This window comes from Mus pahari, chromosome 12, assembly GCF_900095145.1.
Source record: "Mus pahari chromosome 12, PAHARI_EIJ_v1.1, whole genome shotgun sequence".
Lineage (NCBI taxonomy): Eukaryota > Metazoa > Chordata > Mammalia > Rodentia > Muridae > Mus > Mus pahari.
The window spans coordinates 69,017,448-69,028,763 of record NC_034601.1 but is presented as its reverse complement, the minus strand read 5'-3'; the positions used below and the strand labels follow the sequence as shown (position 1 = coordinate 69,028,763).

At 39.9% G+C, this 11,316-nt stretch overlaps 1 protein-coding gene across 2 annotated transcripts in view; it reads right to left on the bottom strand.

The window, feature by feature from the left end:
- Usp25 (ubiquitin specific peptidase 25) overlaps positions 1–11,316 on the bottom strand; it is a 102,982-nt gene that overhangs the window by 44,253 nt on the left and 47,413 nt on the right. For both annotated transcript variants that reach the window (XM_021209257.2, XM_021209258.2), the window contains exons 8-9: positions 9,829–9,905; positions 3,301–3,374 (exon numbers count right to left, since the gene is read on the bottom strand). In XM_021209257.2, the coding sequence (XP_021064916.1) occupies positions 3,301–3,374; positions 9,829–9,905 (151 nt within the window). The remainder of the gene's footprint in view (positions 1–3,300; positions 3,375–9,828; positions 9,906–11,316) is intronic.

The window sequence follows — 11,316 nt, the reverse complement described above, 5'->3', positions numbered from 1 at the left end:
GGGAGGGAGAGAGAGAGAGAGAGAGAGAGAGAGAGAGAGAGAGAGAGAGAGAGAGAGAGAAAGACTAATATGCATGCATTTTATATTTTTTATATTATTTATATTTTATGTGTGATAATGGGTTGGTAGAGCTCTCCACTGGCATATATATATATATATATATTATGCATGTGTATTCATTCACACCTAGCCACGGACAGTAATTATAACTCATATGAAAATGAGCTCTAAAGATAAGACATTGTGCTAACATTGTATGTGTGTTTATATGCACACATAAATGTGTGTATATGCGTGGGTGGGTGGGCGGGTAGGTGTGTAATTCTGCTTCACTGGAAGACATCACAGACATCCATTTGTCATAAGCCAACTAATGATTCAACAAGACAACGGTTATGGATAAGAGAGTATAAAAGAGCTAACCTAGTGTTAGGAACAGACAGTAGGGCAGTAAAAACTCCCACAGGAAGTTGACATTTAAACTGAGATTTGAACTTGAAGAGTGAGTAGAAGGTAACTAGGCCAGCGCTGGTTGGGCTGTGGACTCTTCTTGGCTAAGGAGCAGCAAAGTCATAATACTAAACTCCAAAACTTGGCATGCTTAAGGAACCAAGGAAAGTTAAGCACATCTTGGAGATGTAATGTAGTTAGGTGGGGAGGTCATGATTTATAATGTCTTTCAGTCTTCCTTATAATTTTCTTACAGAACAATCATATCCATGAAGGTATAGAATCAGAAACCCTGTAGCTTGCTTTGGTAGAAACACACACACACACACACACACACACACACACACACACACACTGGAGCATGGACAAGGCTATGTGGCTGGGTTGTACACGGGATGCAAACTGCATAACATGAAATTGAAGATTAGAGAGTCCCATTGGCACGAGGATCCTCCAGAGCTGCGTAGTGACTAAGGCAACCTGGATTGACACTATTGGCTCTATTGTCTCTTGAATATGACAAAAAGGACTCTCTCCCTCTATCCTTCAAATGTCCATCGCCCTCTCTTGCTGCAAAAATCATTGGGTTCCTTGTGAGAAAAGGAGTTAAAACTCAGAGTAAGATGTACATCTACAGGTTCAGGAAAGCATTTAGATTGTAATAAAATTGGGATTTTTAAAACAAAACCATGAATAATATAAAAAGTATATATTCTAAGACATTCTTGGGTGTTTATACATATAAAAGACATTTGTAAAGGGGAATCTGTACAACGGTATGACTACACTGACACTGGCACATCTAACTGTGAGCTGAGAGATGCCACCGGACTCTCGAGGATGAAGACCTTTGTCTAGAGCACAGCCACTGTGGCGCAGTTAGGATCTCAGAAGCACATGAGGAGTTAGTCAAATCTATACTTCTGAGTTTGTTTTTTTTAATTTTTTTATTAGATATTTTCTTTATTTACATTTCAAATGCTATCCCGAAAATTCCCTATACCCTCCCCCGCCTTTTTTTTATTAGATATTTTCTTTATTTACATTTCAAATCTTGGATCCTCATGCCTCTACTACTTGATCTGTTTTTTATGCCAGGCTTGGGATAAAATGTGGGGGACATCATACATGCTGTGCAAGCACTCTACCAACGACACTCCATTCCCAGTCCTAAGGATTACATTTGGAAGCATAAACATTACTGTGCTGCTTTAATGGTTAACTCTGCATAGGACTTGGTAAAAATCATTGAATGTCTAAATGTATGTTCTGCTTTTAAAATTATGTAATTTTATGTAATTGATTTTAATTGGCAACAATAAGTGGATATCTCAAAGCAAAAAAAAAAAAAAAAAAAAAAAAAAAAAAAAAAAAAAAGAGCCCCATTGGCTCCCAAGGACATTACATGGTTTCCAGGGACGGAACACATAAGTCTAGGACTACCTTCCCTCGCTGTTGTGCAGCAGTAATAGTCACGGATTCAGAGTGATCAGGGGATTTCCATTTCAAGAACTGAGGATGACTCTTCCCTAACTCCTTGCTTCCTAACAGTGCAATATCACGGTGGGGAATATGACTGCCTAGGGAACTGTAGAAAAGATAGGGAGACTATTTGAAGCCCTGAGAAACCTACCTTCACATACAATAAGAAACATGCACATGCATATGTGGCTGTGTACACACACACACACACACACACACACACACACACACTTTCTAAAATGAATGTATTGTCCTAGAGACCAGAGAACTTTGTTTTTAAGGAAGAGGCAAGATAAATAAGAGGAGAAAGAGTCAATCCCTAATGCATTAATAGATCGATAAGAACTAAACTGGATTTAATGAATTTGCTCATAGGGAGAAAATCAATAACTTCGCAAGATCTACCTTTGTCTGAATCATGGAGCCAGCAACTCAACCAAGGTGTGTAAAAAATATAGAGCAATCAGGTGAAACCATCTCCTCACTCCAGGGACATGCATACTTTTGAGTAGGAATTAGTGCTTATCTTTTTAATTTCTGTAATATGAAGTAACAGAACACATAGAAATACTGAAGTGAACTACAAGGGAGAGAAAGAAGTTAAGGACTCAGAAAGGGAAGTGGATGAAATGAAGCTACATAAGACCATGAGACCCAAACTCTAAGAGCAGGAAGGGATGGCCCTTCCATAGTCTTAGGTCCTAAAGGGAAAGATCAAAAGAATTCAGTGAAGGAGTGAATGGGTAGAGCTAATGAAATCTGCTGCTCACATACAGAGGGAATCAATCACATTCTTCTAAAAAGAAATTAAGATGTTGGAATTCAATACAAAGTGTTGGGTAGACATTGAAGGCTTCAAAATAATTCCATGAAAATTGCAAAGATATTTCTCAGAGGAGAGAGAGAGAGAGAGAGAGAGAGAGAGAGAGAGAGAGAGAGCTGGAGAACAGACAATATAGTTTTGCAGTTTTGTAGCGCAGGTACATAGAGTTCCTTTCGCTCATGGTTCAGAGTTCTTACACACGAAACATTACAACTATCCTTTTGTGAGAGAGCTTTACTCAGCAACACTCAGGTACTCGGTATCAGGAGAGGGATAGTGGAGAGTTTTACAACAGTCAGAGGGGCGGGCGAAAGGCAGATTTAGGTGTCTGTAAGAGTGATCTTAATGGACAGCAGGAGGTAAGGGGAGTGCACACAAAAGAGGCTGAGAGCAGCAAATGTCAGGTCACTGGGAAGGAAGTTCTCCAAATGCTGAAGATGCTAGGAGAGGAGACCCAGTTATACATAAAGAGAATCAGCCATAGGCAAATGCAAAAGAGCCAATAGGATCATCCTGATGTAATGAAAGCAGATGGTTAACTTTACCTTCAAGCACTCCCATGGCTAGGAATCTTCCATAGAACAGCTCTACCATAGGGTTCTTTGGCTTCTCTTCATCCCTAAAGCAGGTTTAACAGATAGAGAAATGCTTATCACTTTCAGATCTCTAAATAATTGAGAAAGCATCGCAGTAACCACTATATGGAACACTATATGGCAAGATGATATCATCTGCATGGCCATCACGCACACAGCTCCGCTATTTACTGTGTCGCCCTGGGCACAGCTCCTAAATATATTCTTCAATGTCTTCACCTGTCAGCTAAGGATAATTACAGCCATTGAGCTCGCAGGATAGATATGAGGGCTGAATGAGTTACTGCAAGGGACTAGCACAGAAGAGAAGCCAGCTCTGCTCAGAAGGTCACTGCTCTTCCTGTTATCGCTGTCTATGCCCATCTCGGGCTTCTATGGCTCCGGCCGTATTGGGAAGAAAAGACAGAACTTAATCCAAATATGGATTTGGGGAAAGAAGCTAAGTCTCTTCCCACATTTACATAGAGAAGTCATAGAAACCACAGCAGCAACTGTCACCAGCGAGGAACTTAATGTCCTGGCTCTGAAGCAGAGACCCAAAGTGTGGGTGTCCTTTCCTATGGTTAGATAGTTGTCCCAAGCTTCTCCTCATAAGATAGTTCCTTTTTTGTTTGAAGACCAGTAGTCTTTACATTATCTTTGTTGTACTTATAGTAAGCATCTTTAAAAGACAGTATTTTCCTGGTCTATATAAAATGTTGAGATGTATTCACAACTACATGAAATTTTTAATTTTGTGTTTAAATTCATAAAACTGGCTTGTGAGGTTTTACTTTTAATGAGAGAAACAACTATCGGGTTCTTGCTCAATGTGTGACACATGTCATCACAAGATCCTTAGACTCATGTAAGGCTCCCTCAGGCAATCCCATCCTCTATGTGCTTCTGCGTCTGAGGGTGACAACTTGATGCCTCATATGTAAATGACCTAGTATCTGTCTGTTCCATGATTAATTTAACTCCACTTAACGTGACTTCAAGGTCCATCCATGAAGCACCAGAATCCCCATTTACTGGAAGCTGGATAAGACACCATTTTGTTCACTTAATCAGTGGAGATTTAGCCAATGGGTATACAACTTTGGTGGCATGGGTATATAAATACTTCTTCAGACTCTGTTTTCAACTCACTAGAACACATGCCCACAAGTTAAGATGCAGATTTAAAGACTCTTCTTTTAATCTTTTGGAGAACTACCACAGTATGTTCTTGGCCTGCCATATGACTTTTCATATCAACATTGTACAAAGACTCTGACTTGACATTGCTTGGTATCATTTATTTCAGCGGCCATGAGGGTGAGAAGTGTTCTGTTGCAATCCACAACAAGGCAGGTTATATAACTTGCTTTCACCAATGCAATGGAGGCAAAGGTGGGACGGGACCTTGCTGGGCAGAAATCTTGAGAGTTAGTGTTAATCTTCATTGCCAGGTTGACAAGCGACCTGTGCCTAGCAGAGGTTTTTGTTGCTCTGCAGCCCTGAGGAAGTAGAGTAAGGGCCCTGACTTACATACTGGGGGCATGCAAGGAAATACTAGAAGTCACTAGTATTGTCACCTACACAATTATATAGCCCCATCAGCTAACATCTGATAAACTGGAGGTGCTTATATACCGCAATGACTTAATCTCTAGACACCTTTATAATAAATATTTCTCTAAAGTGTGGCAATCAAACTTTCTGGAGACTGATTTGACACAGAAGAAAATATTCAAAAATCAAAAACTCTGACTCTTTGGATGTAATTACTAACATGAATAGACATTTTCATGTAGAAAATCAACATTCTAGGCCTCTTTTGTTTCCAATCACACATATTACCTCTTAGAAAGAGTAATGACCTATCTGATGACTTTGACTTCATAATTTTGCAGAAGTAGCTAGGACTGAATGGCTATACTAATTCTGAATGCTTATTACTTCTATCAAACTGTGTGTGTGAATTCTGCCATGCTCTCAACTGAAGGGTTCCTCGGCTCTCCCTGGTATGGCATTTCAGAAACTCTCTACTGTGGTCTTCGTCGCATCCTCCCAGATGTTCTTTACTCTCAGCCTCAGATAATGGACCTCAGACTGTGTTCACTTCAGTAGAAACGGGAGAAACACCACTGAAAGGAAACCAAGAAGGAATACAAAGTAGGAAGGTAGAGGAAATAAAGCTTGCTACCAAAGTCCAAAGCAAAAGAAATGACACTGGAGAAAACATTAAGACTATCATTGGAGAATGAATGACTCTATAACAGAAAGGCTATCACAGAAGAACACCATGCTCTAGAGCAGGCGAGCTAATAGTTAGGGAGCTCTGCTGAGGGTCTCCCTAGGTGTTTATGGCCTCTGCCTCAAAGATAATGTGTGCAGAATTGTGGGTGAATAGGCTAGTTTCTCATCAAAGGAGGAACAGGATCACTCCTCTACATACATATACTCTGGCTTTACTGGCAAAAACAAAGAGTGCTCTTCATGATGGGCACAGCAAGGCATCTCAAATCAGGCTAACATCACCAGGAAGAATTTAAAACTACTCAAAAGGAAATAAGGATATATTTCTGATAAAATCAAGATGTAAACAAGAAACCGGGAAGGAAAAAACCTGTTTTCTGAACGTTTTAGAAAAAGGACAAACTTGGACATTAGTTTAGAAACCATGAGTAGGATAAAAGAAAAATGTAATAAAAATTTAGTAGGTGAAAGAACGGTTAAGCAAACTGGATAGTGGAAGGTGGAAGGTTATAATAGATGAGAGGTGGTCAAGCAGTGTGCTTTAGATACGTTCTACGGTGCTTACCGAGAGGAAAACTGGGAAGTTCAGGGCAAGCTGCACAGTAGAGAGAACCTCCAAGAGCAATGGTTTACAACGAGCAGCAGTGACTGCTCAACTCGGTTAACTTTATAGTCAACTACTTTGGGGCATTGGAAGGCTAACTTACAGGTCAAGAAACATGAGATTTCCTAAGACAGAAACAAACTCTGAGTGAGCACGGGCATGGAATGATCTCACACTTGGGAACACTATGATCTGACGCACCAGCCCACCTATTCCAGGACATGACTGAAAAGGGAATGAAACAAGAGTGAGGAACAATGTGGAGAAGCCAACTCAGTTTTCACTAATCTTCCCTTCAAGGAACCAATCAAGGTGTCACCAGAGGAAGACATTTGAACGACAGCAAATGAAAAAGGCAAAGAGTACACGAACAGGAAGACGATATACAAAACACTACAATTTAACTCAAGCCTTCTGTTGTATGTTCATTTCTGTTGATGCGATAAAATACCCAGACCTAAAAGCGGCTTATGGGAATGGGAGAGAAGCTTTATTTGGCCTATAATCCCGAGTGACAGCCCAACATTTCAGAACAGTGACCAAGGTAGGAGCCTCAGACAGCTGCTCCTATTGTGTCCACGGAAAAGCTACTGCCCTCATGTGCCTGTTTACATTAGCTAGCTTTCTTCACTGTTACACAACCTAGGGCTCAGTCCATGCAATGGCACTGCCCACACTCAGGGTAGATCTTCCCACCTTGATGAACAAGAGATCCCCAAACCTGCTCACACAGCAACCTGCTCTAGATACTTCTTCAGTCAAGGTGCTCTCTTCAACATATCTAAGTTGTTTCGGGTCGAACTTCCTAAAAGAAGGAATGGGACAGACACACACAAACAAACATACAGGTATATGACACTCCAAAAGATGTAACATCAAGAGGCTGAAGTGTTTCTGTTCCTGTAGAAGCCATAGGTTTGCTCCCCAGCATCCTCATAGAATCTAACAACAACCTGTAACTCAAGTCTCAGGATTTCAACAATGTCTTTTGGCCTACACAGGCATTGTGCCTTTACATGGTACATGCATACATTCATTTAAAATATTCATACACATAATAAGCCACTTAGAAAAAAGATACAGCATCAAGAAATATATTCAAGACTTGGGACACCCCAAGTTAAGTCCAGAATCTTACTGCAAAGGCATTATCTCCACTGGATGCTAGGTCTTAGGTCTCAGAAACATCAAGAGCAGATTCAGTGCTGAACTTTCATAGGGAGATTCGGATGCATAGCTAAGATGAAGCTAAAACAGAAACCAGTCTGTTTATATGTCTTAGCAGTTATATAGCAGAACACATTCTGAGAGACAGTCTTAGTCAGAAAGGGGTTATTATAGTCTGTTCATCTGTGTGCTGATGATCTTAGCATCAAATGATCTCAGAAGAAAAATGCACACTAAGAGTTTGGATGGACAGAAAGTGACACCTGTTGACAGGGTAGTCAATGTCTTAAACATCTACACAAACCAAAAAGAAGGCAGTTTTCAAATGCCTATACCTGAAACAGTTTGCAAAATGTGGAATTTTTTTCTGTCAAATACTACATACTTGTAGCTAAATTAATTTTACTTTTTTGTTTTAATTGTTTAATTGGTTGCATGTTTTTATTAGCAATACAAATATTAACTATTTCCCTTTTAATTTCATTTTTTTATATAATTGTATGTACTTATACAATGAATTTAACTTTTTCACTTCTCGTTTACTGAAGTACTCTCTCCAAATAAATCACTTCTGATATTCAAGGCATCTTTCTGTGTGTAAGCCCCTGAGGATAACTATAGTTTCCTGCCAGAGCATGACTAAAAGATTATTTATTGAAGGAAGCAAATTATCAGATGCTACAGTGAAGAAAATGATGCCCTGTCTCTAACAACTGTTAAGTGCTCAAAGTCCCTCAATTTCCACACCAAATCCACAATGAAATGTTGATAGGCCCAACCTTGTGCAGATAAACAGCTACCTTGAGTTCTTGGGTGCAAAGGCTCTGCCATGGAAGAACGTGCCTTTTGTGCTGAGTATCTCTCATTCTCTGGACCTTCCGCTGGGCTCCTCCTCCTCCTGTGCTGAGAACTGAACCTTGAGGAGTGGTATAGCTCTCCCACTTAGTGCTAAGCACTTCCTTATCTCTAAGTCTTAACACACTGCCCAGTTAATCACTACCTACTGCAGAAGGAAGCTTCTGATTAAACTTGGCCCTGAAGCATAATTATACTCTGGGTAAGTTTCTCTGAGCTTGCTTTCAATTAACGGACAGTGGTCTTCAAGCAACTCACTGTTACTTGTTGCCATTGTGCAGAACCAAAGCCACTAGGGTTTTTTTTTTTTTTTTTTTTTTTTTTCAGCTTATGCTTCACCCTAAATTTCTGCCATTACTCTGAAAACAACTTAAGGTAGAATTACATCAAATTGTGCAAATGTCGAAGGCTCCGTGCTGGCACTCACTGGGATGTGCTCTAATAATCTCCTGAAATCTAAAACTAAGCCTTCTCAGCACAGTATCAGCACCGCTGGAGCATCACAGCTATTTAAGTGACAGTCCGCATCTGCAGGTGAGGTTACGATGGAGCCCACGGACACTAAAGGGCTGGGACCTTGCTTTTAGAATTACTAACTGATTTGTACACACAAGGCAAAATAATCTAAGTGGATTATTTAAATTATTTAGAGGATGCTTTAGTCTTAAATTTCCAGGTATAACTCCTGAATTTTTTCACAAAAGATCAACAAAATATTTCAAACGATTTAAGTTCATTGCAAACCATGGTATGATGAGACTGAAAAAGTTTAAACAAAATAAAATTAATAGAAGGAAGTTATGAGAGAGCCTTTTAGTAGCAGTCTAAGTGGTTGTGTAAGAAAATACACAAAGATGGAGCTGGAGCTTGCTGCCCTTACAGAGAACCTAGCTTTAGTTCCTAGAGTGCACACGGTTACTAAACCCCACCTCAGACTCTAACTCCAGGGAAACTGATAACTCCTTCTGGCCTCCACAGGCAATGCAGATGTATGTGCTCCGCATACATACACGTGGGCAAAGCACTCATACACACTAAATAAGCATAACAAATCTTAAAATAAAAAAATCATGGAAAAACACATAAAAGATCAGAAGTGTGGCCTCAGGAGGCTCAGCAAACTCCAAGCCGATGAGAAATCTTCCTTTTCGAAAGTGAATGGCACCTGAGAACCAACATCCCAGTTGCCCGGTCCCAGCCCCCCAACCCCCCCCCCCCACACACACACACACACAACAGCCAAGGCTCTGTGCTTAGATGAAGAATGAGCAACAGGATTGTGGAGGTGGACTCCTCGGGGTCACAGAAAGGACTTGATATGAAGGAAAGTATTCTTAAATTTATGCCCAACTAACCCCTTCTCCCTCAAGAAATCCCGAATGCAGGAAAAACACAAGACTGCAAGATTAGTACTTTCGGGAATTGAGTTTTAAATCTTACATCAAACCTGACAGTAAAAACTGACAGCTACCTGAAACTTGTTACTGTAGCTTCTAAACAGCCTTTTAATAATACAGATAATACCGGGACTCCCATAAGTCTCTCTCGGTTGCACATTTGTACTGTAGCAAGAGAACAAAATGCCTGTCGCTTACTCATGTCACCATCTTGAAATATCAGTGACTTACGTTTCCTCTTCAGCTTTCATTTGGAAGGCATCTTCCAACCAATCCAATAACTTGTGTGTAAACTCACTCACGTCTTGCTGTGGAAAGAAAGAAAGAAAAAAAGGTTGATTGGTACTTGATCCTACTCGCAAAGATCCCGGATGCTGTAAAGGAACACTTCCAGGTAGTCACTACTCAGGAAAGGCTCATGTGACTGTCTCATAAGATGCAATGCATTTCCATAATCCCAGAACACAAAGACTTTTTAGAAAAAGTATTATAATCACAAGGTTCTGTCTTAGGAAATATACACCCAAAGGAAAGGCATTCACACACACTATAGCATTTACAAGCAGAGAGCAGCAAAGCCCAAGCCATCTTCTTGAGGACTTTCACTATCTGGAAAGAGCCCCACCTCTGCTCCACCTTTAAGTGGTAAAATACAAAAAGATGGGTGGCTTCTGTAGAAAGCAGGAAAAAAGTAAATTCCAAAAGCATACAGAAGAAAACCTGGCAGAGAACAGAAGTGAACTTGTGCAAAATTAATTTGTACACAGAGCAGTCATAGAAAGGACTGCCATCCATTCACAATGAGAAAGCTAGAGAAGAGAAATAAGTTAGAAATGGGTAAATGAAGGCAAGATATCCGGAAGCAGAAGTAGTGTTCTAACACTGGCTGTTTGGGAATCGGGGAATACTATTCTAATTATTTTAGCTTGTGTTAGTATTGCCGTAGTAAGAAGAAATAAGTTTGTTCCTACCAAAGTGTTTGGAAAACACAAAGAGCACTTGGTTGTTTGGGGAAATTTTTAAAGAGGAAACACCACAATTGAAAATGCTCTGTGTCTGCACATATTTTATATATAAGGTAGAAATTTCAAAACAAAAAAGAAAACGGTAATAAACACATTTTTCATGAATCCTGCTCTAAACCTCCATTTCATGAACCCAAGTTAACAAAGCTCTCTCTCCCCAGGCAGGGCGGAGCCTCATTACCCCCCCTACAGGGCGGGGCCTCACTACCCCCCACGCAGGGCGGGGCCTCAGTAACCCCAGGTAGGGCGGAGCCTCACTACTCCCAGGCAGAGCTCCGGAACGTGGTACCTATTGGAGCACTTGAGTGCGATCATCTTTTTCAATATATATTATTTTCTACAACGATGTGTGCTCCTACTTGTGTTCTTGGTCTCTCAGACTCTTCAATTAGCAATGCGAGTTTATAGATACTGATACTGATTGTTTTTCAGAAGAAATAATCTTAAACATTATTTATACCAAATGTTAATAAAAATGGACTATGATATTAACATTAAAAGCAAGAAAAATAACTAAAGCAGTATTTTCAAAGAAAAATCTTTTATAGGTAATTAAAGAAAACTACTTTCTGTTAGCTAAATCAGGGTCAAGAAAATCATATATAATTTTAGATTATTACACCTAGATTATTACACCTAGATTATTACACCTAGATTATTACACCTAGATTATTACACCTAGATTATTACACCT